This window comes from Gracilinanus agilis, chromosome 2, assembly GCF_016433145.1.
Source record: "Gracilinanus agilis isolate LMUSP501 chromosome 2, AgileGrace, whole genome shotgun sequence".
NCBI lineage: Eukaryota > Metazoa > Chordata > Mammalia > Didelphimorphia > Didelphidae > Gracilinanus > Gracilinanus agilis.
Genome location: NC_058131.1, coordinates 24,479,553 through 24,502,349, shown reverse-complemented (window position 1 = coordinate 24,502,349; position 22,797 = coordinate 24,479,553). Strand labels below are relative to the sequence as shown.

General features: G+C 42.8%; 2 protein-coding genes across 2 annotated transcripts in view; one reads left to right on the top strand and one right to left on the bottom strand.

Annotated features, from left to right (window-relative positions):
* Positions 1-22,797, top strand: part of CTNNA2 (catenin alpha 2) — a 1,353,633-nt gene that overhangs the window by 835,032 nt on the left and 495,804 nt on the right. The gene's annotated exons all lie outside the window — the stretch shown is intronic.
* Positions 20,500-22,077, bottom strand: LRRTM1 (leucine rich repeat transmembrane neuronal 1). Its single transcript, XM_044660386.1, has one exon. The coding sequence runs from the start codon at positions 22,075-22,077 to the stop codon at positions 20,500-20,502; it is 1,578 nt and encodes a 525-aa protein (XP_044516321.1).

Below are 22,797 nucleotides of genomic sequence, written 5' to 3'. Positions count from 1 at the left end.
TCTTTCCTTCCTTCCTTCCTTCCTTCCTTTCTTTCTTTTCTTTCTTTCTTTCTTTCTTTCTTTCTTTCTTTCTTTCTTTCTTTCTTTCTTTCTTTCTTTCTTTCTTCCTTCCTTCCTTCCTTCCTTCCTTCGTTTCTTCCTTTCTTCCTTTCTTCCTTTCTTTTTTTAGACTCTTGTGAAACCTGGAGAAAATTTTGATTTTGTTTTTTTCCAAAAGACTTTGAGATCGCCTGATGAAAGGCATTCTGTGAGCACAAAGTGTTGTTATTTATTTCCTTCAGAGAGTTGGTTCTCTTCCCCCTCCCACCACCCGGACTCGGGTTTCTTTTCTTTTTTAAAAGGATGCCTCAGAAACACCATCATTTCTCTGGGGGCATCTCCTGAGAGTCATTAAAATGTTGTTGGCTGTTCACAGAGATGCCTCCTTTTGGCTCCATTGATCCAAGGGGATTTGAGCCCCCTAGGGTGACCAGAGATTAATTACACAAGAGTCATATTCACAAGAGTCCCTGAATGCTCTCTCAGGGATTCTCATTGGGGAAGCAGCTCATTGTCAATGCCCAGGCAAGTGTTAAGAGTCCATTGGAAATGCAAGGCTTCTCAGGCCTTCCGGCATAGGTTACAGGGCTTGCCCAGTGATTCATCCCACTGCAGATAGGCCTATTTGAGTTCTGAAAGAGAGAACAGGGTGAATAATTGGGAAGCAAATGAGCAAGCTTTTCCAAGTAAGCCTGTGAAGTGTACTTAGGAAGCTGGTGCCAACCAGGTTTTCAAAGATCTGCTTAGCCCTCAGAAGGAATGGCTGGAAGACTGTAAGCATCTTGAAGTCAGGGACACTTTCATTTTTGTCTCTGGATCCCTAGTGACTAGCCCAGTACCTGGAATGTGGTGGAAGGGCCTGGGTTCAGAATTTCCTTGATGTTGGGCACTCCCAGAGGAGAAAACTCCCTCCACTCATATAGGCTGGTACTTTCTGTGCGATTTATGATCTCAGAATGGTTTATTAGAGTTGTTATGCTTAGAGAGCACAGAAAGGTTAAGTGACTCACCCTGGGTCACCCAGATGGAAGGCATCAATTTAGCAGACACTTGATAAATGCTTATTGAATTATTGATTAATTGGTCTAAATCATGAATTTAAAACTTGAAGAGAACCTTAAAGATCAACAAGTCCATGATCCTCATTATACAGAATAAATTGAAGCAGATAGAGGTGAAATGATTTGCTCATTCTCATAAACATTATATATTAGAGGGGGGAAGACAGATTGATAGACAGACAGACAGATAGATAGATAGATAGATAGATAGATAGATAGATAGATAGAAAGAAAGATAGATAGATAGATAGATAGATAGATAGGCAGATAGACAAACAGGCAGCTATAGATAGATAGATAGATAGATAGATAGATAGATAGATACGCAGATAGACAGAGAGACAGATAGACAGATAGTGATAGATAGATAGATAAATAGATAGATAGACTGACCATATAGAACATTGATTAAGCAATTACTATAGAAAAATAAAAGCTTTCCATATTAACCTCCTTTCCTTTTACAAATAAGAAAACTGAGAGAGGGCAGCTGGGTGGCTGAGGGGATTGAGAGTCAGACCCAGAGATGGGAGGTCCAAGGTTCAAATATGGCCTCAGGCACTTCCCAGCTGTGTGACCCTGGGCAAGTCACTTGACCCCCATTGCTCACCCTTACCACTCTTCTGCCTTGTAGCCAATACACAGTATTGACTCCAAGACGGAAGGTAATGGTTTAAAAAAAGAAAACTGAGACCCAGCGAGGCTGAGTGCCTTACTCAAGGCTAGTTAGAGACAGAACTCAAACCCAAATTTGATGACTCTAGAGACAGTGTTCTTTTCTCTATACCATACTGAACAATCATAGATGTGTTTATGGAAGGGACCTCAGTGATCACTGCATTCTACCTCCTTCAATTTACAGGTATAAAACCAAGGACCAACAAATTTAACTAACTCACACAAGGTCAAATATATGATAAGTAGGAGAGGAGAAATTTGAACCCAGGTCAGTCCTTTGACTCTGGAGCTTCTGTTGTTTCCAGTGTGCCAAGCTATGACAAGATAAGGACCCAAATATTTGGGGTATATGGTAGACCCTATAGACAATCAGGAAAACATGTATCAGTATTTTCTGTTAAATTTATTAAGTACTCCTCTAGGTTCTTTAGAGTATAGGATCCTGAAGTTTGGATTTAATTTAGCAGTGATTTATTAAATTGATAGTATGGTCAAGGCACTACATGCCCTCTACCCATATAAAAATTAAAAAGAAAAAGTCCCTGACCATAAGGAGCTAACCTCCTACTGGGGGATAAAATATGTGTGACCTGGGGCAAGTTACTTAAAAACTCTGGGCTCTACTTACCTCAAATACCTTAAATTTAATGAGTTCTAGGATGTCCTAGCTTTAAATCTTTGATCCTCCATTCAAAAATAACAACCTACAGAATGCTTTGAGGAACAAAAGAGCACTAAGGCAAAATGGTGGTTAAGGAGGGCTTCCAGGAGGAAAGGCCACCTTCTTAGCAGTATTTGTAAGCTCCCAGAGGGTAGGGACTATTTCTACTCTTCTCATTTTCTTTGGTATTATTCTGTGCTGTTGTTTTGGGTATCCCTCACTGCTTCAGGCATTTGTTGTTCAGTTGCTTCAGTCATATCTAACTCTGAATGACCCCATTTGGGGTTTTCTTGGTAAAGATACTAGAGTGATTGGCCATTTCCTTCACTAGCTCATTTTACAGCTAAGGAAACAGGTAAACTATTATGTGACTTGCCAAGGTCACAGAATTACTGTGTGGCTGAAGTCAGATTTGAACTCATGAAGATGAGTCTTCCTAACTCCACATCTGGTGTGCTATCCACCACTTCACCTGTTGAAGTGATCCCTGAATGTGGAAGGACTGACTTGCAAATTCAATTTATCTATCAAGGGAAAAAATAAACACCACCTTCCTTTAGCCTCCCTTCCACTTGACTACACTGGCTGGAATTGATTGAGCCATTATCTTATTAAGCCATAGCTTAATTACCATCTGAAGCCCTCAGCATCACTCCAGAGCCTCCTCCCTTTCCTAAGGTCCTTAGCTTTGGAAAGGCTCAAAGCCCCACTGCCCAGTGTAAGCTCAGCAGTGTTGGTGAGTGCCCAGCCCCAGTGGGAGTGTGGAACACATGGAAATAGATGTGCTATTTACAAAGTGACAAGGAGAGGGCTTGACACCCAGAGGGTCCTCATTAGCAGAGGGAATGAACCTCCTTGCCACATCAGACTCCAATTTATGTTTGCTGTTAGAAAATGCTTAGGGAAATGTCCTGGATTAGAGAAGTAGATTTTCTGTCAAAATAAACTTTTGGAGTGTGCCAAGTTGAGTTTGGAGGAAAAAATCCCCAGGTATTTTATCTCATTTTATTAACCTTCTTTTAATATTTACCACCGTCTCTTTTTGAGCCAAACTGTCAGCGAAAGCATTGAACTACAGAGGCGAGGAGGCTCAGGGATGGCTCTGGAGAGAGCTTACGTTCACTCTAGTCTTACAAACTGGAGCTACTGAGACAGATGTGCTAACAGTTGCTAAGAACTAGCAGTTGCTAAAGGAATTAAATTTAAAAAAAATCCTAAGCCCAACAGTACCAGCCACCGAGGACTGCCTGCCTGACTCTGGACCATTGTCTCTGCTTATGTGATGTTCATTTGGAGGTTTGAAGGTATTGTTATTATGCTGTGTGCACAGACGGTGGAGTGCTTGGACTAGGAAGAGACGGAACGGATGGCAGGGGATAAGTGAGGAGAGAGAGGGAGAGAGAGAGAGAGAGAGAGAGAGAGAGAGAAGGAGAGAGAGAGATTTGTTTCCTTGTTTCAACAAGCCAGGCTACATGAAAAATAAAATCAGAAACGTCTCCCTGTTTTGTGATCACATTTACCACAGTCCTTTTCAATCTTTCGATCTCAGCAACTCTGTGCAAGCTATTAGGGCGTACCATGGTGTGGCTGAATGCTGCATAGCTGTTTAGTCCCTTGTGCATTTTTGTCTGATGCTGAAAGGACAGGGACCATGACTGTGTCCCTGGCACTAGCTGTTCATGCATCATGCCATTCCCAAGAAGGGAACTTTATACTCTTAATAGCAGCAACAGTGAGGACAAATAAGACTTCAGGAATCATTAGAACTTCCAGTAATTAGAATTAGAAGGGAGTTTTATCTCCATTTATTTTTTTAATATAATAAAGTCTGGTAGGAAATTGAGGGTATCTTAAGGGGTAGAGAGATAGAGGTGGGAATACCTTCTGCTTAAAAGAATGGACAAAGGGACTATATGGATCATAAGACTTTATAAATGCAAAATGGAAATAGCCAGATCTTCTCTTCTGCAGTCAATTAATCATGTGTCAGGCACTGTGCTGGGCACTTGGGATACAAAGACAAAAGTGAGGCCGTATCCTCTTCACTCTTCTTTCATTTTTTTTCTTCAATGCTTCTCAGGGGTATTGAATATAAGGATGTATTAAGCACAACAAATGGATGAAAAGTTGAAATAAAAAGTGGGATTGGCACATTCTAATATCTTCTGAATTTTTCCACTCTTCTCTTCACACCATGGGGACCCTTTGACCCCATGTCTATTTTGGTTGTCTAAATTCCACCTTGCATTTATCTATATCCGAGATAAAAATGCTCAAGTGTAATGGATACCAGAGATACCCAAAAGGTTCTCAATAAGGAGCTTCCAGGTAACTTGGATGATAAAGCATGGTCACTGATAAATGAATATAGGATATTGACACAAATTCTATTGGGGGCAGAATTAAAATGGTGGGACAGGGGGACAAAAAGACTTCCTGAAGGAAATGAAACTTAAGCTGAGTCTTGAAGGGATCCAAGATCTCCATGAGTTTAAGGTGAGTCCAGAGAACTTCTGGCTGTAGGGCATGATCTCTTCATGGCTTCTGGAGATGGAATACCATTTTCAAGAAATAGAAAGTATGTCGAATTGCTTAGGCATGAGGTAGAAGTCATTTATAAGGAGACTGGAAAGATAGGCTATGACCATATCTTGACAGGCTTTAACATTAGAATTCTCTCAGACTGTAAATATTAGAAAGTTGTTGCTGAAATACTTTGTCCAAGATCCTTCCTTCAGAGTTTTCTACAATAATTAAACCATATGTCTATATTAAAAGAAGTAGGGATATAGCATGAAAGAGCCTTAGACTTCCTCTCTTTTATTTTATAGATGAGGAAACTGAGACTTAAAGAGGAAAAGTGACTTGTCCAAAGTCACCACTAATTCTAAATTCATTACCTTGTACTATTTTATCGTACTGCCTCAGGACAATCTTACCTCATTTTTTTTTTGGTCCAAACTATAACTACTAAGATTGTCATCTGCCTTCTTAATGAGCCTGGACTCCAAATACTGTTGAGCAGTTTCCAGAAAAGTGGATCTACCTTCAAAGGATAAAGATTTGCTACCACTGATGATGGGGGAAATGAGAAGTGGGATCCACAAGTAATTATGAAAGATGATTTCCCAAAATGCTTTGAATAAGGGCAAAGTAAAAATAAGTAATGAATTACTAAAAGTGACTCCCTAGAAGGGTATGCTATTTTTTCTGAATGGAATTAAATTCTGCTTGCTCTTTAAAAATAAATAAAACACTTAGTCACCTTACTGGATAATTATACCCTGCAATGAATTTTTCATCGACATTTGGAGAAGGGTGTTGAGGTGCAAGGGAAATGAATAGAGTATCACACTATTACACTTATCCCTGTGTGAAGGACCTGAGGTAAGGGAAAGAATTCCAGATGAAGATGAATCCATTTCTTCCTCTTTGACCTTCCCTTTATAACACACTAGTCTTCAATAAATTATTGACTATATCCTTGAAACAGACAAAATTACCTGCATTGAATTTTTCCTTTTACTTCCTTTCCCTTCCCTTCCTTTTCTTCCTCTCCTTTCCCCTCTCCACTTCCCTTTCCCTTTCCATTCTCTTCATTCTCCTTTTTTTTCTTTTCTTTCAAGTTTCCTGGGAGATATTGAACATAAGGATGGAGAAGGCAGGACCAATGAATAGAAGGTTGAAATATAAAGTGAAGGATCAATACATTGTAGTATCATCTTAGTTTTTCTATTCCTCATACTGTGGGGGCTTTGTGACCCCCATGTCTCTTTTGGTTATCCAAATACCACCTTGCATTTATCTGTATCAGATGATAAAAACACTCAATTGTATTGAATATGAAAGATATGCAACAGATTCTCAATAATTTGATCCTTTTACTCAATAATAGTTTTTTTTTTTTCATGAAAAAATGTAGTTGGATATGTGACCCTTTGGAGAAATCTTCATATCTAATTTGTTCAGGAAGACGTGGTCAGGAATCACAGGCCATCACAGAGAAGTTGCCAAGGTGGGCAGTCAGAGGTGGCATGTGAGCTGCTTCATTGAAGAAAATGCTTATATTAATGAGACTGTGTATCTACTGGAGAAGTGCATTCTCATCAGTTGATGGGAGAATGATCTCCGCCTTCTATGTCTGTGACATAGTGTTATTAAATCAGTTTTTATCCTTCTGAATACTAAACCCCAAAGTGAGGAATACCAGGAAACATTTTGACATTTGACTTTCTATCAATTCACAGTCAATTTTGCCCCATTAAGAGGTAGTATGGTGTAGTAAAAATAGCTCTATATTTGGAAGCAAAGCCCTTGGGTTCAAACCCAGGCTCTGAAGCTTGTATCTGTGTGACCTTGGCAGAAGGCACTTTCACTCTTTTGGCTTCATTTCTCCACTATTGTAAAATGGGAGGGTTATATTGGTCACCTCTGTGGTTCTTCCAATTTTAAATCCTTTGACACTGATCACAGGTTTTTTTTTTTTTGTGTGTGTGTGTGTGTGTGTGTGTGTGTGTGTGTGTGTGTGTGTGTGTGTAGTGTAGTGTGTAGGCTTTGATGATGGCTTATCTGGAGTGCTGAGGAGCTGGGATGGGAAGGGAGACATATATTGATCCCTTTGCCCAATTATCAGTAAAAGAGGGAAGAAGGGAAGCCTTTGTCTGTGGCCCCAACTACTTGACCTGGGAAATATTCCTAGGCTCCTTGCCTAAAGAGGATAATGGATGGACTAAAAATTTTCTTCCATTTCCTTCATTCCTGCATCCACCTAAGGCTCTTTGTTAGCAGACATCAGACAGAATGTCTTTAAATAAGCACACAGCAAAAGTTGTTACTGTTGAAGATGGATGCTGAGTGTCTTGGGGGCCAGTATGATTTAATATCCACAATATCAAAGCAGAGCTTGGCAGCTGGATGACAACAGGAAAGGCATGTACACTAGCTCACCTTTAGGATTAGATTCAGATCCCCAAGAGCTCACTAGTAGAAATTATTTTTGCCACATCATCAGCACCCCACTCGGGCATTTCTTCCCTACTGCCTGCTTCCAGCTGTCATTCAGCCTTGAACAGTGATGATAATGGCCTGATGCTGGTGGATTTGTGTTTCAGGCGAATCAGTGCTCATCCAGGCTCCTGGAGCACAGCAGATGAAGCATGGCAGAGAGCAGATAAAGCAGGGACACAGTGCTTGGCATCACAGGCAATAGTACTCTAGTCCATAAGAGGGAAAGTGTCTTAATCATCCATATACTCCAGTTCTGTAGTCCTCCTCACTACCAACAAAGCTTTCTCCTAAGCTCTACCAACTTCCAGTTCTCATAGATATCCAATGCCCTCAAGTTACTCTGCATCTATTTCTTTAAGAGCTGTCTTCTTATCCCTTTACAGCTTCATATCCCTTAAATTAAATGTGCATAGTGGGCTTATAAAATTAAACTGAATTTAATCAGGAGGAAGAGATCCAACAAACACATTCACGTGGAATTCATGTACAAGTCTGAGGAAAACATTCGATATCTAAAAAGACTTCTATGGATCCCTCTTACCGATAGGAAAAAAAAATGTAAACTTCTATTACTGGCACCTAGCGCCTTCCACAATCTGGCTGCATCCTACATTTCTTGTCGTATTTCATAGGCATTCTCCGTCAAACCCTGTATATTTTGTACACGCCAAATAGGGAGTTCCTGGTTTTCTGCCTTCCCTTCTTCGTCTGTGTATTTCTGTAGCTATTTCTCGCCTAGGGAGTACACCTCTTCCTCCTGATCTCTACCCATTGAATTCCTTTCTTCTTCAAAGTCAGACAGGTGTCCCTCTCCTTCTAAACCTTTTCCCTTATCACCCTCCTAATGTTTCCCCTCATAGCTCTTTATCTATCCCCTTTTCCTTGATTTTCTAACAGTTTGCCCTGTATCTTGTTTATTTATTTTTTTGTTTTGTTTTATTCCCTCCATATACCCCCCAATGGTAGACTATAAGTCATTTGAGGGTTTTTTTTTCATTTTTATCTCTAGTACCATAACATGCTTAATATTTGTAGAATTTAATTCAATTTAAGGTAGCTTTACAGGACCATGGGTTTGCAACTGCAAACAAGCTTAGAAGCTTTATAAGATAAGAGGGAGATTTCATCTTTACCCATTAGATCATACTGTGTAAGCGGCTGCCTCTGCCTACTGCCCAACATTGATTATATCTTAAACAAGTCCATGTTTTGAGGAGTTAAATGGGGTATTGGAAGAAGGTGGTAGACACTTAGTGCTAGGGGACAGCAGCATCTTTTTATCTGAATTGGTGATCCAAGGCAGAGAGGAGACCAGGTCACTAATGAGACATATTCATAGGCAAGCAAGGTTGAGAGAAGGGTGTTTATGAATCAGGCTGTCCTTTTATGAACTGCCCAGTCACACAAGCATAAAGAAGGAAGAGGATGAAGTCACCAAAGCTTAAAGACAAAACACAAGGAGTGGATTGGTAGGTAAAGAACAAGTTCAGTAGTAGTGAAAGGGGAAAAAATCAACTTAGCAAACATTTCATAAGTGCCTACTGTGTTATGGGTATTAAGGGTTCAAAATTAAAAATGAAACAATCCTTGTCCTTGTGGAGCTTATAATCATCCTTTGGATGTTGAAAAGAGGACAATCTAAGATTAGTCGATGCCCACGTCTCCCCCACATTGTCCATTGCCCATTCTTTAGGCAAATCATCCATTTCTGTTCTAAAAAGGTAATAATTAGGATTTAAATGACCTCTGATAATATATCATCCAGAGCAGAGCTAAGTGAAAACCCCATTAATATCAACCTGATAAGTAGTAATTCAATTCACTCTTTGCTTCATCTCTAGATCTATTTCCTAGCTAAACAGTGACCATCTTGGTGAGAGGGATTCTGGGAATATCTATTGCAACCTCTTCTTTCTTTACTTTCTTTCTTCCTCTTAAATTGTGACCGTGAAGTTAAAATCCATGGTATAGCTATATGTTACCTTTAGCTGAATTTCAATTAAAAGGGTTTCTCCCCTCCTCCTCCCTGGCATTTATTATTATTTTTTTTTATTTTTCTTTACATGGTCCTAGAAATTGTGTGTAAAGGAGAATCAATACCAGAGAATCTGAACCAAAATGATTGGTCTAACCAGCAAAGAAAGAGTAAATCTGAATTTCCCCCTAAAAGGGGCATTGTTTTAGGAAGCTAACAACAATAGCTGATGTTTCGAGGGAGGCATAGATTTGGTCACAAAGACCATCTTGGCAAACGGGAAGGAGGCTAGGAGTTACCCTCCTCTGTATCAAGACCCTGCAGTGGGTCTCTCTAGGTAATGGACAGTTGACTGCTGCACTGATTCATTAGCAGCTTGAATCCTGCTCTTTCTAGTCCCACTCATAGGCTGCTTCATTTCCCTTGTATTTCTGGGCTTAACCGAGGTTATCTACCATGGGCTTTATGGATGAGACAGGGTGGGTTGTGAGTGGCAAACCCTTTACCAAATCAGTATGCCAGAGATGGGTGTCAGGGGAGTGACTTTCGAAATGCACATTCATTTCGGCACTCCTGGTGTCTGTGTCAGCTTAAAGAATCAGTCTTCACCTTGGTTTTACCCTGAGCTCACTGACCTTTGAGAAGGGCTGGCCTTACAACATGGGTAAATTAGACTGTCTCCTACGTGATATGATTTGAGGGACCCATAGAGTCAGAAATGCTTGGAACTGGGAGAGCCTTAAGAAACCAATGAGCTCAATCTTCATTTTTATGAGTGAGGCAACAGAGAGATCCAGGCAAAGGAAGTTGACTTGACTCTTGTCACACGTGGAGTTTCAAATCAGAGTTATGCCTAGACTCAGAAATTCTGCCCACAAATATCTTTATCCCTTCCCTAGACCAGTGCATGAAATTTCAACAACAGAGCATGAAAACTATGGGTCTGACAGAGCCAAAAAGAGTTCACAGCTGTGCCCACTATTTAGGATTTCTCTATTCCTCCTTGTCTTGCTTGCAGTCCATCAGGATGAGTGATGAGTCTGACATTACCATTGAGATAACCGTGGTCTGGACACCAAACAAGAATATGGTGGGAGAAGGATTAAGGACACACTTCAGTGTTTGGAAGCAAGAAAGGCTTGAAGAGCTTCAGTTGGTAATAGATAGCAGCTAAGTATAGTGGAGAGAGAGCTGGACTGGAGGCAGGAAGAACTGGTTCCAGATCCAGCCTCAGACATCAAGTATATGGTCCTGGAGAATTCACTTCTTTCAGCACTAGTCTTCTCACATGTAAAATGGGAATTTTAGGTGGCTAGATCGTGAAGTGGATATAGTGTTGGACTTGGAGTCAAGAAGACCTAAATTTAAATCAGACCTCATAAACTGACTAGCTGTTTGACCCTAGGCAAGTCACTTAACCCTGTTGGCCTCAGTTTCTTCATCTTCAAAGTAAACTGAAGAATGGCAACCCAAAGAATCAGACAGAGCGGAAACAATAAGAAAATGAAGACCATATTCATCACAGGGTTATTGGGAAGATAAAATTAGATATTCGTAAAGTGTCTTGCAAAACTTAAAGCAGTATATGAATGATGGCTAGTAAGAATAGTGAGTGGTAGTAGTAATGGTAGTGGTAGTAATAGTAGTAGTAGTAGTAGTAGTAGTAGTGGTGGTGGTGGTGGTAGTAGTAGTGGTAGTAGTAGTGGTGGTAGTAGTAGTAGTAGTAGTGGTAGTGGTAGTAGTAATAGTAGTGGTGGTAGTAGTAATAGTAGTAGTAGCAGTAGTAGTAGTAGTAGTAGTAGTAATAGTAATAGTAGTAGTGGTAGTGATAGTGGTAGTGGTAGTGGTAGTAGTAGTGGTGGTAGTAGTAGTAGTTGCTAAATAGGACAATATGCAATTTGTATCTGTTGAGGATTAGATAGAGATGAGCTCTGGGTATGGGTATATACAGGGTTGGTGTATTTTGAGCATGAATCTTAGCGGGGAGAGAACTCCAAGATGTGAACATTTGAGCCTTGTTCTTGTGGAGTTTGGGATGACTCTTGATCTTGAAGGCAGCTCTGGTGTCTGATATTTCCTTTACAAAGCTACTGGAAGTCCTCGTGAGTTGAGTTACCTGGACAAGTCCCATGGGGCCATTTTGTTTTTAAAGAGATATGATTAAGAGATTAGGTAGATATAAATACATGATTGGAATGATTCTGAGTGATCCTAACTCAGACCTGGAAGGAGATACTCATGGGGGAATGAAAAGGGGGACTGGTTTTGGAATCAGAGAATCTGAATTCAAATCCTTCCGCCATGTTTCCTACCTGTGTGTCCTTGGCTCTGTCCTGATTGTTAATTAAAAAATAAAACCTAAAGCAGGACACAGCCATAAGCAGGTCGCTTCATTTTCCCCAGCTTTAGTTTCCTCACCTATAAGGTGAAGAGGCTGAATTAAATAACCTTTATGTCCCCTTTCAGCCCTTGAGCATATGATCCTGTGTACAATTGACAAGTGTAAAGGGGAGAGAAAGAGGGAGAGGTGAGAGGGTGGAGTGGGGTCCATCACTGGCAGGTTTTGCTGTATCACCCAGATTCTTCAATATTCACTGAAAATTCTAGTGTCAAAGACTGGGAAGGCTATAATCTAAGGCAAAATGAGACAGCAAATGAGGAGCTGGATTCATGGTCAAGACTCTGCAGGTTCAAATCTTGGCACTGCCATGTTCAGGCTATCTAACTCCGGACATGCCACTTCATCTTTCAGTGATTTATCCAACTTTCTAAGATTATAAAATGCAGAAAATGAGAGTGTGTGTGGGGGAAAGCAACGGCCCTTGTCCAAAACCAAACAATACAACATAAACTCATACCCAAAAACCATACCACAGCTAGCTTGAATAACATCTTTACATAAATGAAGAAACACTCATTGAGTTTTTTTAGAGGGAATATTATAATATCCTTGAGGAGTTACCCATAAAGTAGCATTTTTCTTCCAGCTCTGGTATTTTCCTCCCCATATTCTTCCTTTTCTATGTCTGCTGATGAAACACATCTCTGCATGTCTAGTGTGAAAATATGGGTGGTGTCTCAGAGAATCCCAACTCATTTTCATCTCTTCTGGCACATTTTAGAGGCCAATCTTCCACACCCTCACAGACCTGAGCTTACACATGGCCTTTGCTCTTTTAATTGATTCATTTTTCATTTGGGTCTTCATCCTTCCTCTGTAGAGCCCTTATTCCTTTAAAATTTCATCTGCCCCCCCTTTTTTTTATCAAAATTTAGTTAATCAGAATGGTCAACGGGAACAGCAAGTTGGAGGAAAAAGTTCCAGTGAATTTAATTTTCAGTTCAGTGAAAGCTTAAATGCTCTTTTGAAAAAAAATAACTTTGTAAAAATATGGGATCATAAATTTTGAAAGGACATCAGGGATAGATCACCTAATCCAATATTCCCCTCCCCATTTTATAGATGAGGCAACAGGAGCCAAGAGCAATAAATCATAGGATGAGTTATCAAGAGAGTCATCAGGAAAAAGCAGGTCTTCTGATTCCAAATCTGGTTCTCCTCCCTCCCCCACCACTCTGCTACTCTAATTCCCAAGGACACTCATTCTGCCTGATAAGTTCATACTAACAAGTAAAATGGCACTGGGGGCATGGATCATTGAGGATCTTGCTGGACCTGGGGTTACCATTCTGGGTGTCATTTCTCCTGGTCCAGGACTGGAGAGATAGAGAAGGTGTAGGTTATTGGACCACAGTTTGACACACTCCAAGGAAGTTTCTTGGCATTTTTTAAATTAAAATTGTCATTTAAGGGAAAGAGAAATGTACCATGTAAAACTTGTGAATTGCATTTCTTTCCTCCTAAGGAATGCAATGGGCAACTTTGGTTCTTCCATGGAGTTATTTTCTTATTCTTTTCCACTTTATCCTAACAGCAGAATGGCTGAAGAAGAAAAAAAATGGAATCAGTTAACAGTCCTGGCTAGTTGACTTACAGTTCACTGAGATTTTGCCACAAGTTCCTGAGAACCTTTTCCTTCTTTTCTCCACTGCAGAGCATTCCTTTTGGATTCCTTCTCTCCTAGTAGAGGGAGGTATATGGTTATAGTCATAGTTCATAAAGCTCAAGTGGAACTCAAAAGACAATCCAGTCCAGCCCCTTGACATCAGGCAGTTCGTATCAGGTTTCATCCCATTTAATGTTGCATCTTGAAGAGAAGCTTTTTCTTTGTATACCAAATGCCTTCTCTATTGTAGGCTCTTGATTAATTAATTTATTGTTAACTAATAATGTAGCAGATCTTTAGAATTATTAGGCAGAGAGGTATGCAGCTCGTTAATGTTAGGTGGGATGGGGGACAGACTTGTACTTCAACTTCCTGTCTTCGACTACCCTTCTCTTTTTAATTTATATAAGAAAGTGCCATCAACAACACATTGTAATGTCAGAGATGAAGCATAACATGTTCAGTTGAGAAGTCTTCTTCTTTGCAACATTGATAAATTCTCTGTGCTTCTAATCAACAGCAACAACATCAAAAGCACCAGTAGCATGCCATTGAGGAGCTCTTCAGGAAAGCAAAGACATTGAGCTCCCAAACTTCATAGTTTTGGAACTGGTTAATCTCTGCAATGTTTAGATTGATCTTAACCCTACAGGTGCTGTAAAACATCTCATACTAAAATGTTTCCCCACTGGAGAAAGGATGGAAGGGAATGACTATTTTTTAAACACCTACTATGTGCCAGGCATTGGGTTAAGCACTTTACAAATGTTATGGAATTTATTATCATAGGAATCCTGGAAAGTAGATGTTACTATTTAAAAAAATGTTTTACAATTCAGGAAAAGGAGACTGAGAAAAATTAAATGACTTGCCCAGGGTCACACATCTAGTATTCATGACTTCAGGCCTGGTTTTCTATTCAGTGTACTACCTAACTGCCTCTAAGAAGGAGAGTAGGGGAGAAAAGGAGAGAATGAAGCAGCAGCAGCAGCATTCAGACCTTTGGAATTCTTTTAATTTTATTAGCCTGTATGGGTCGATTGCCTACAATGTGCCTAGAACTCTACTAGGTTTTGTGGAATAATTAGGGGGAAGAGGTTAATTGGGTACACCCACCTCCCTGGAGTTTCTGTTGTTCCAGCCTAAAGGATGTTGGCATATTCATTGCTCAGACCTTTCTTTTGGGCTGACCACCAAAGGACTTCAGAAATACTGTCTGCCCAGAGGAGCCCTTCTGGATTTTGCTACCAAGTGAGTGGGCATTGCCATGAGTAAGAATGTTGATCCTAGCTCTCTGGCAGAGATCAGTTGATTACAGGCAAACATTCTCTGTGGAAAGTGCACAGTTAGGTATACCTTTTCTTTGACAGAAAAAGAAAATTCCTACAACTGGACTCACTGTTCCCTTGGACTTAAAGGGTAGACAAAGAACTTGTGCCTACGTGCCGTGACTTCAGCTAATGCCAAGAAAATATCCACTAAAAATGCTCTTCCCCTCTGGCTCCATGTTCCCTAAAATTCCCACATTTGTGAAGCATATTTTTGTCTTAAGGAAGGTAAAGACCCCTTTTGCCTTTCCCAAGGATACTTGTATTTGAGGGGCATAGTTAGACTTCTTGGGTTCCCTACTAGTTCTAAATCTACGATCTTATATCTTAGAGATGATCAGCCATTTATACCTGAGTGTGAATGCGTTTGTGAGGACCCGTATTGTGATATCAGGCAGAGAGAAAAGAGAACTGGATTATAAGGTCCTTGAGCTTAAGGTCTGGCATTTTTTTTGCATTTATGTCCCCACATGATCCTGTACCACATAGTATAATTTTTGTAGTCGTTCTGTCATTTTTTGGACATGTCTTATTCTTCACGACCCTCTTTGGAATTTCTTGGCAAAGATTCTGGAGTGGTTTGCCATTTCCTTTTCCAGCTCATTTTACAGATGGGGAACCTGAAGTAAACAGGGTTAACTATCTTCCCCTTGGTCACACACACACACACACACACACACACACACACACACACACACACATCTAGTTTGTGTCTGAGACCATGTCTGAATTTTAGAAGAAGAATCTTATTGACTCTACGCCCTTGATCTAGCCAATACCTAACTGCCCCAACAACAAAACAAATCACACAATCCAGCATAGTACCTGGTAAATCGTATGTATTTTCTAAATGCTTATTAATTGACTGAAAATACTGGTTTCCTGAATAAGGAGAGAGTGAAAGACACAGAGGGCAGAAAAGTCTGATTAAAGGATGCTTCTAGTTGAAGGTAAACCTGTGGCCTTCAGAGCTTTGACTTAGGACAGCCCTGCTCATCCTTAGAAAGAAGTGAAATCTGCAAACAAGTCTCTATTCAGAGGATCCCACATTTAGAATCGGAAGGGATCATGGGCTCATCTGGTGATCTAGACAAACCTCCTTGAGAAAACTTGGCCTTTGGATTTGCTCAAGTTTGCAGAGTTATTACTTAGCAGAGGTAGAATTTGAATCCAATACCAGCTTTCTTTTCATTGTCCCACACAGACTTTCAAAAACCCAAACCAAAGCAGATAAATTCTGACAAGTAGTAATTAGATCTGCTTCACTATGCCTGATATATCCCTTGCTTTCACTTCTTCCAAAGGTTTGTTTTCATCCTTTTAGAAAAAGCTTGAGAGTACCTTTGAGGCCATCTAACCAGTCTTAGAAGTCACCAACCTCTGTGTTAGACATGTTTCCTCTCAAGACAAGGCCCAGCAGGTACCTATTTTAACCCAGGTTACAGTGACTTCTTTGTTACCTGGTGTTTGTTCTGATACCCAGAATTCCAAAATGACCAGAACTTTCCCACATTTCTAGAGCTAAGTCATATTCCTTAGCACAATCTGATGAACTCTGAAACTCTAAAATGTTTTCTGTAGCTTCAAAGATGGGAAAAAATCCATGAAAGCAAAACCTTGATGTTGGCAGAATATTAGAGTCCAAATTCTTCCAGAAACTGGTGATGTGGTGTGGTATGCGGTGACACTAGGCTTTAGAGAAAATGTGCTTGAGCAGAATTGCCCAATCCTTAGACAAGCCAGAAAACAGAGTCTATCCACTGCTGGGGAGGAGCTTATACCAGTCCCATGGACAGCCTTGCAAGCCTCCCAGCAAGTTATGAAACCTGGGAGGCGTAACAAGCAACTTTTTTTTCCCTCTAATTACTTACACATCTCCATGAATGTGTTGTTGATGTGAAGTCACACCACATGTCTTCCCGCCTGGGAATCAAGAGAAGACACTTTCCTCTCCTCCTGGTGAGGGGCCGGGGAGAGAGGAACAAATTGGAGCAAATCATCGATGGCCTCTTCCTGGAGTGTTCCTTTCTCTCTCACGTCTGGTAACCTGGAGCTCCGCTTTGGAGGGCCTTCCAGGGCTTGTGGTCATTAGTGGGATATTCCCAAGAGCCAGGATGTGACCAGGTCACCTTTGTTTCACTTTGGGACATCTGCAAGCAGCAGGGTACCTGGTGTAGGAACAGGACTGCCATTTGTCATCAGAAAGGGTTTTCTCTGTAAACATTTGAAAAACATCACCACCGTCTCTGGAAATTAATCAATTGGGAAGCGAACTGTGTGTTGGAGGGTTAATCCATCACACTGCTTGGTGTGCCATGGTCATAAGTCATCTTCAGGAAAGAACACAAGATAATGAGATTAACACCTTCTGGGGAGGGGAGAAAAGAATCCCATATGGAGTGGTACTGTGTCTTTACTTTGTGTTTCTGTTTTCTCCTGTTAAACGCTTGAGTTATTTGCTAGAAGAGTCCAAACGAGCGCCATGGAGATTTATTAATTTGAGGAAAAAAACGTTTTCAAGTCTCCCTCTATCTTGATTCAGACTGCCACTTCTCTCCCAGCCTGAAGCTCCCACAGCATCCCTTCCTCCACCTTCCCCACTAAAACAGCCCAAATAATTGTCAATTGTATACAGTATACATCCTGCCTAGGTACAGTCATTCCTTTCTCATACACAGACACACCCATGCTAAGTCCATGTTCTCTTGTCTCTCAACCCCGCAGAATTGACATCTCTCTGTCATCCTACTTTCCAACAGATTTCCATGGACTAAAATGTCTTCTACATATGTGATGTTATCTAAGAGGAGGGAAAAAAAAACCCTTATTTCCTCTCACAGCAATGGGAAAGGTCTGGGAGGGCTGAATGGGGGCAGTGGGGAGTGGAGGTAGTGGGAGCTAAAGGTAAAACCCAGTTGTTTTCAATCTCCCTGCTTCCCCAAAAGATTGAAGGCCTCTGATTTGGGTACTTTTTTGCTTCTAAAAGCTTTGCCTCTAAAGCCTATGAATACAACCCACACAGACCTTCCCTTAATGCACCATGACATGAACCAGCATCTGAGTCTGAACTCATGTGGTGTTCGTATGTCAGGCTTATATTCATGGCATCAGAAGCACCTGCCCTTAGTCATGGTTTCGGGGCATTCACTGGGAAACAGAGGACTGTTTTCCAGAGGGTAGCATCCTAGCACTGCTCCATTACAGATGTAAGGCACAGCATAGAGAGCTCCGCTCCCTCTTTCCATCCATCTCCCATAAACACACACACACACACACACACACACACACACACACACACACACACAGAGAGAGAGAGAGAGAGAGAGAGAGAGGAAGGGCTACACTCGTTATCAAAGTCCCAGTCATTTCAACAAGGAATACAGGAAAGCATAATTAGTGTGGAGCAGCTAATCGAAAAGATAATGTCTGGAGTTAAAAGTGTTTTCCAAATCCCCTCCCCTTCTAAGCTCTCAAATCAAATCACTGTTCTTCCCAGACTACTAAATGTCTGAATGGGCTTCATTTGCATCCTACATGTCATTATGTCATGTTTTAATTAAAATAAAGCAGGATGAACTTTCCCAAGTAAGGAAGAGTGGACTTTTTTGTGCATGTGTGTATGCACGTATCCGTGGGTACATCCAAGCCAGCCTTCTTTGGTTTCACATTAGTAAAGAATTTTCAGTACTCCCCTTTAAAGGTTCTCTTCAGAAAGTCTTTTAAAATATTAGCAAACTAATTTATCCTCAAGAAAAGATGGATGAGGCAGGCAACCCACACCCTTAGTTTCCACAAACCTCCTGGTGATGCCGCCCTGCATCTGATAAAGCTGATTCTGGCTCTTTAGGTCTGGTAATGTTCCCTTTTTTCCCATCCTGCAATTTGGAATTCTCCCATAAAAGACGCATCCTCTGCCCTGGTGAGCCTCTGGCTTTGAAAGAGAGTTTGGTCTGGACATGGATAATGGGGGATCAGATTTGGAAATTTGCCATCAGGGAAATTTTATTCACATCATACATTTGCTTAGCTATTCAAAGCCCCTACCCACCCTCAGCACCTCCACACTCCAGCCCCACCCCCATACACACAACCCCTTCATCTCTGAACTCTGATGCTTCCCCCAACACAGCTGCCTAGGTCTCAATAGCAAAACTGAAGTTTGAAGAAAACAGTTGGCCAGTTTGACCATAGAGGGGGGAAAAAGAGAGAATCCAAAATATTTGGTGAAATAATAGGCTTCTAAAAAGACCATCGGGAAGGAAATGAGTCTTCTGTCCTGGATTAACAAACACCCCAGTTTCTGTCCATCATTCTCACAGTTATGTGTAAACACAAGATGAGATGAAGATCTCTCTTACCCCCAACTGTTGGCTTTAGGGGTACTGACAGCCCCTAATCTCTTCTGTTATGAGTCAATTTGCTGGAGGCATTCATCCTGAGGTAGGATTTGAGGGTGGTTTCCCATAGTATCTAGACGTGTGCTATTCTCTATCCCCCCCATCCCCCCAATCCCCAAGCTTACTGCAGCCTTAGCTGTTCACTCCTGGAAACACACAGAGCTTTTAGCACTGAAAATTTGGATCTGCTTTTCCTCTTCTCAGCATCACCCTGCTAGTAGAGAGAGAACTGTGAGGGCTCTCTCTCTCTCTCTCTCTCTCTCTCTCTCTCTCTCTCTCTCTCTCTCTCACTTTTTCTCTTCCTCTCTCACAATCTCCCTCTTTCTCCTCCTCTCTTTTCCCCTCTCCTCTACTACCAAAATCGGGAGGGGGGGGGCAAAGGAGTATTAGAAGCAAGGGAAGTGGGATGGAGGTAAGAAGAGATTCTCTCCTCCACAATTTCTTAAAAACATTAAGGGACACAGGTCCAAAAATAAATATTTTTCATGACCCTTACAAATGACTTCTGTGAGCCTGCTACTTTAAGATTCTTTTAAAAAAATGTCTTTGCCGGGAACTTGTTCAGAACATAAACATTTATAAGAATATCCTTTACCTCCTTTAAAGATCTAATGTACAAAGCCTTTCCAGGGAAGAAAGATGCTCATATAAAGTGCCCTGCTCTTCTTCTTCCTCCCTCCCTCCTCCAAGTAACATGCTGTCCATATGCATCAATCACTACACTAGAAAGCTATTCCCTGGCATAATTCTTTTCAATTTGGTATGGCTTTCTCTGCTCTTTGATTTCCATGTCAACACAGAATCCCAAGGAAAAAGTGGTTTAGCGGTTGCAGCTCTGGCAGTGGGGGGAACAATCCATTTAGGGTACACCAGTCTGTGAAAACTGTAAATGCTATTTTATTTTAAACATTTTTAGTTTACAAAAAAAAAATCAATGATTGGTACCTTTTGTTTTACACTCTCAGATTCCTGAATATTGACAAATCTTCAAAGAGAGGAGTTCTCATATGAAATTTAAGATAAACTGTCCTGAAGGTTGTGTGGTGTGTGTGTGTGTGTGTGTGTGTGTGTGTGTGTGTATGTGTGTGAGAGAGAGAGAAATGTGTGAGTGTGAGAGGCAGAGTATGTGGGCAGATGGGTGTGAGGGGTGGGGGTTCTGGTTTCTGGTTTGTGTTTTTGTTTTTAAGACACGGATAAAGCTAAAATCTCAAGTCTGGAGACAAGGGTCTCTGACAAATTCAGTCCAGAACTGCATGAGAAAGCGGGGAACCGCCAGCCCTCCCCCTGTCTCCTCTCTCCCCACGGTTATTTGGTTGCTCACAGGTCTGAAACCCCCTTGGCCCCCATCACACCTCACATTCCCTGGCTGGTTGCTGGTGACAGGAACAGGACCCGTACTCGTTAATGATCACCAGCGCGCCCTCAATGTGGTTGGGCTTGTAGTCCACATAGTACTCCTGGGCTGACATGGCAGCCATCTGATGCATAGTCTGTTTCTGCTTCTGCTTTCTGCGTTGTGTCACAAAACACTGTCGCAGCTGCCTGAGGCTGGCTGGGAAACACTTCCAGGACACGTACAAAACCAGCACCACGATGAGGAAGGAGAAGATGAGGGCCATGGTCCCCGTCACCACCTTGTGGATCTGCACGGCATTCTCGGCGTGCTCCACAGGGACCGTGACCCCCCCGACGCCATCCGTCGTCCTGGCTCCCTCCCCATCCAGCAGCCCGTCGGCGGAGACGGTGGTGGCAGGACTGGCGCGGGCGGCCCCGTCGCTGTGGTTCGTCACGGCCGAGAGCAGGTGGCCGCTGGTGGGGTCCGCCGAGGCGTCCTCACACAGGTGAAAGGCGTACACGGCGTCCAGGACATCCTCCCCCTGGGCGTACTCCGGGCTGGCGCACAGCAGGTTGCCGTCGTAGCGGCCCTTGAAGTTGCTGAGCCACGAGGCCAGGGCGCACACGTTGCGCCCGCAGTCCCACACGTTGCCCGCTAGCGTGATGCTGGACAGGGACTTCCAGGAGTTGAGGATGCGGGGGTCTATGTAGGTGAGCCGGTTGGAGTCGAGCTGTAGCGACTCGAGGTGGGGCACGGCCTCGAAGGCGTGCGGCTCCATGTACTCGATCTCATTGCCCGACAGGTCGAGCTTCTCCAGCCTCCACACCCAGTCCAGGGAGTTGACGACGATGGCCACCTTGTTGCGGCGCAGGCACAGCGAGTGCAGCGAGACGAGGCGCGGGAAGTGCGCCAGGTTCACCTTCACCAAGTCGTTGTGCTCCAGGTGGAGCTCGGTGAGCTTGAAGAGGCCGGCGAAGGAGTTGCGCGCCAGGCTCTTGAGCTGGTTGTAGCCGATGTCGAGGAACTTGAGGCTGCGGCAGTCCTGGAAGATGCGCACGGGCACGAACTTGATGGCGTTGGCCCGCATGTGCAGCGTGGTGAGCTTCCGCAGCCCGTGGAAGAGGTCGGGCGCCAGCGCCTGCAGGTTGTTGTAGGACAGGTCCACGCTGCGCAGGTTGGGCATGGGCCGAAACGTGGTGTTGGCTAGCTGGCTGATCTGGTTGGAGCTCAGGGTGAGCTCCTTCACCCGCCGCAGCTTCTGAAAGGCGTCCCCCTCCACCGAGCAAATGTGATTGTGATCCAGATAGAGCCACGTGAGCTGCATTAACCCCGTGAACTGTCCATCACGCAGCTCCGAGAGGCTGTTGTACCGCAGAGACAAGCCCATCATGCCAGACAGGTTGTGGGGCGCCTCCGTGAGGTTCAGTGACTCACAGTACAACAGTCGCCCCTCGCACCGACACAGCTGCGGGCACCCGCTCTGCGCCGCCGGGAGCATCTGAAAGCCGACACCCAGCACACACACGATCCACCCCGGGGGTTTCCTCAGCAGCCAGTTTAGACAGAGCCCGAGAAGCAGGAAATCCATTAGCAAGAATCTTTCCGGAGAGGTTCGACAATGTCCATTGAACCGCTGGGTCAGGAGTCTACATCATATTTTATTTCGAGGGGGTGGGGGAGGGTTGGGGTGTCAAATAAACGAGGAGAGTATTGGGGAAAAAAAAGGGGGAGCCAGACACAAAATAAATAAAGAAAACCTCCAGGCACACACGGTTCACCTTTAAACATGCAGAAAGCTGGGCGTCATTTAAAGTTCACGGAAACGCAACGGGAAAAAAGATCGTGATTTTGTCCATGTTAGAGACTGCAGCAAAGGAAAAAAAAAAAAGGAGAAAAAAAATCTTTCTTCGTGAAAGAATTTAATTAAAAAGTGTCTTACCCACCCTTTTCCAGAGAGTGACAACCTCCATTCAGCTGCTTCCTTTGTGTTTGGGCTAATTATATGCAGGGCTAGAAAAGACCCCTCTGTGCTACAAATTCCGTCCCTTTCAATTCGGAGCAAAGCTGGCGGGCTTACAATGTCTCACTTTGCTTGGGCACGGAGGGCTGGAAGGGATGGCCGGTTCTCTGGCTCGCTGACTTCTAGGACCTGCAAGTTTCCCGAACTACGTGCGAAAGCCCCGGCTCCCCTTCCTCCTCCTCCTCCTCCTTCTCCTCTTCTTCCTCTTCTTCCTCTTCCTCCTCCTCCTCCTCCTCCTCTTCTTCTTCTTCCTCCTCCTCCTCCTCCTCTTCCTCCTCCACCTCCTCC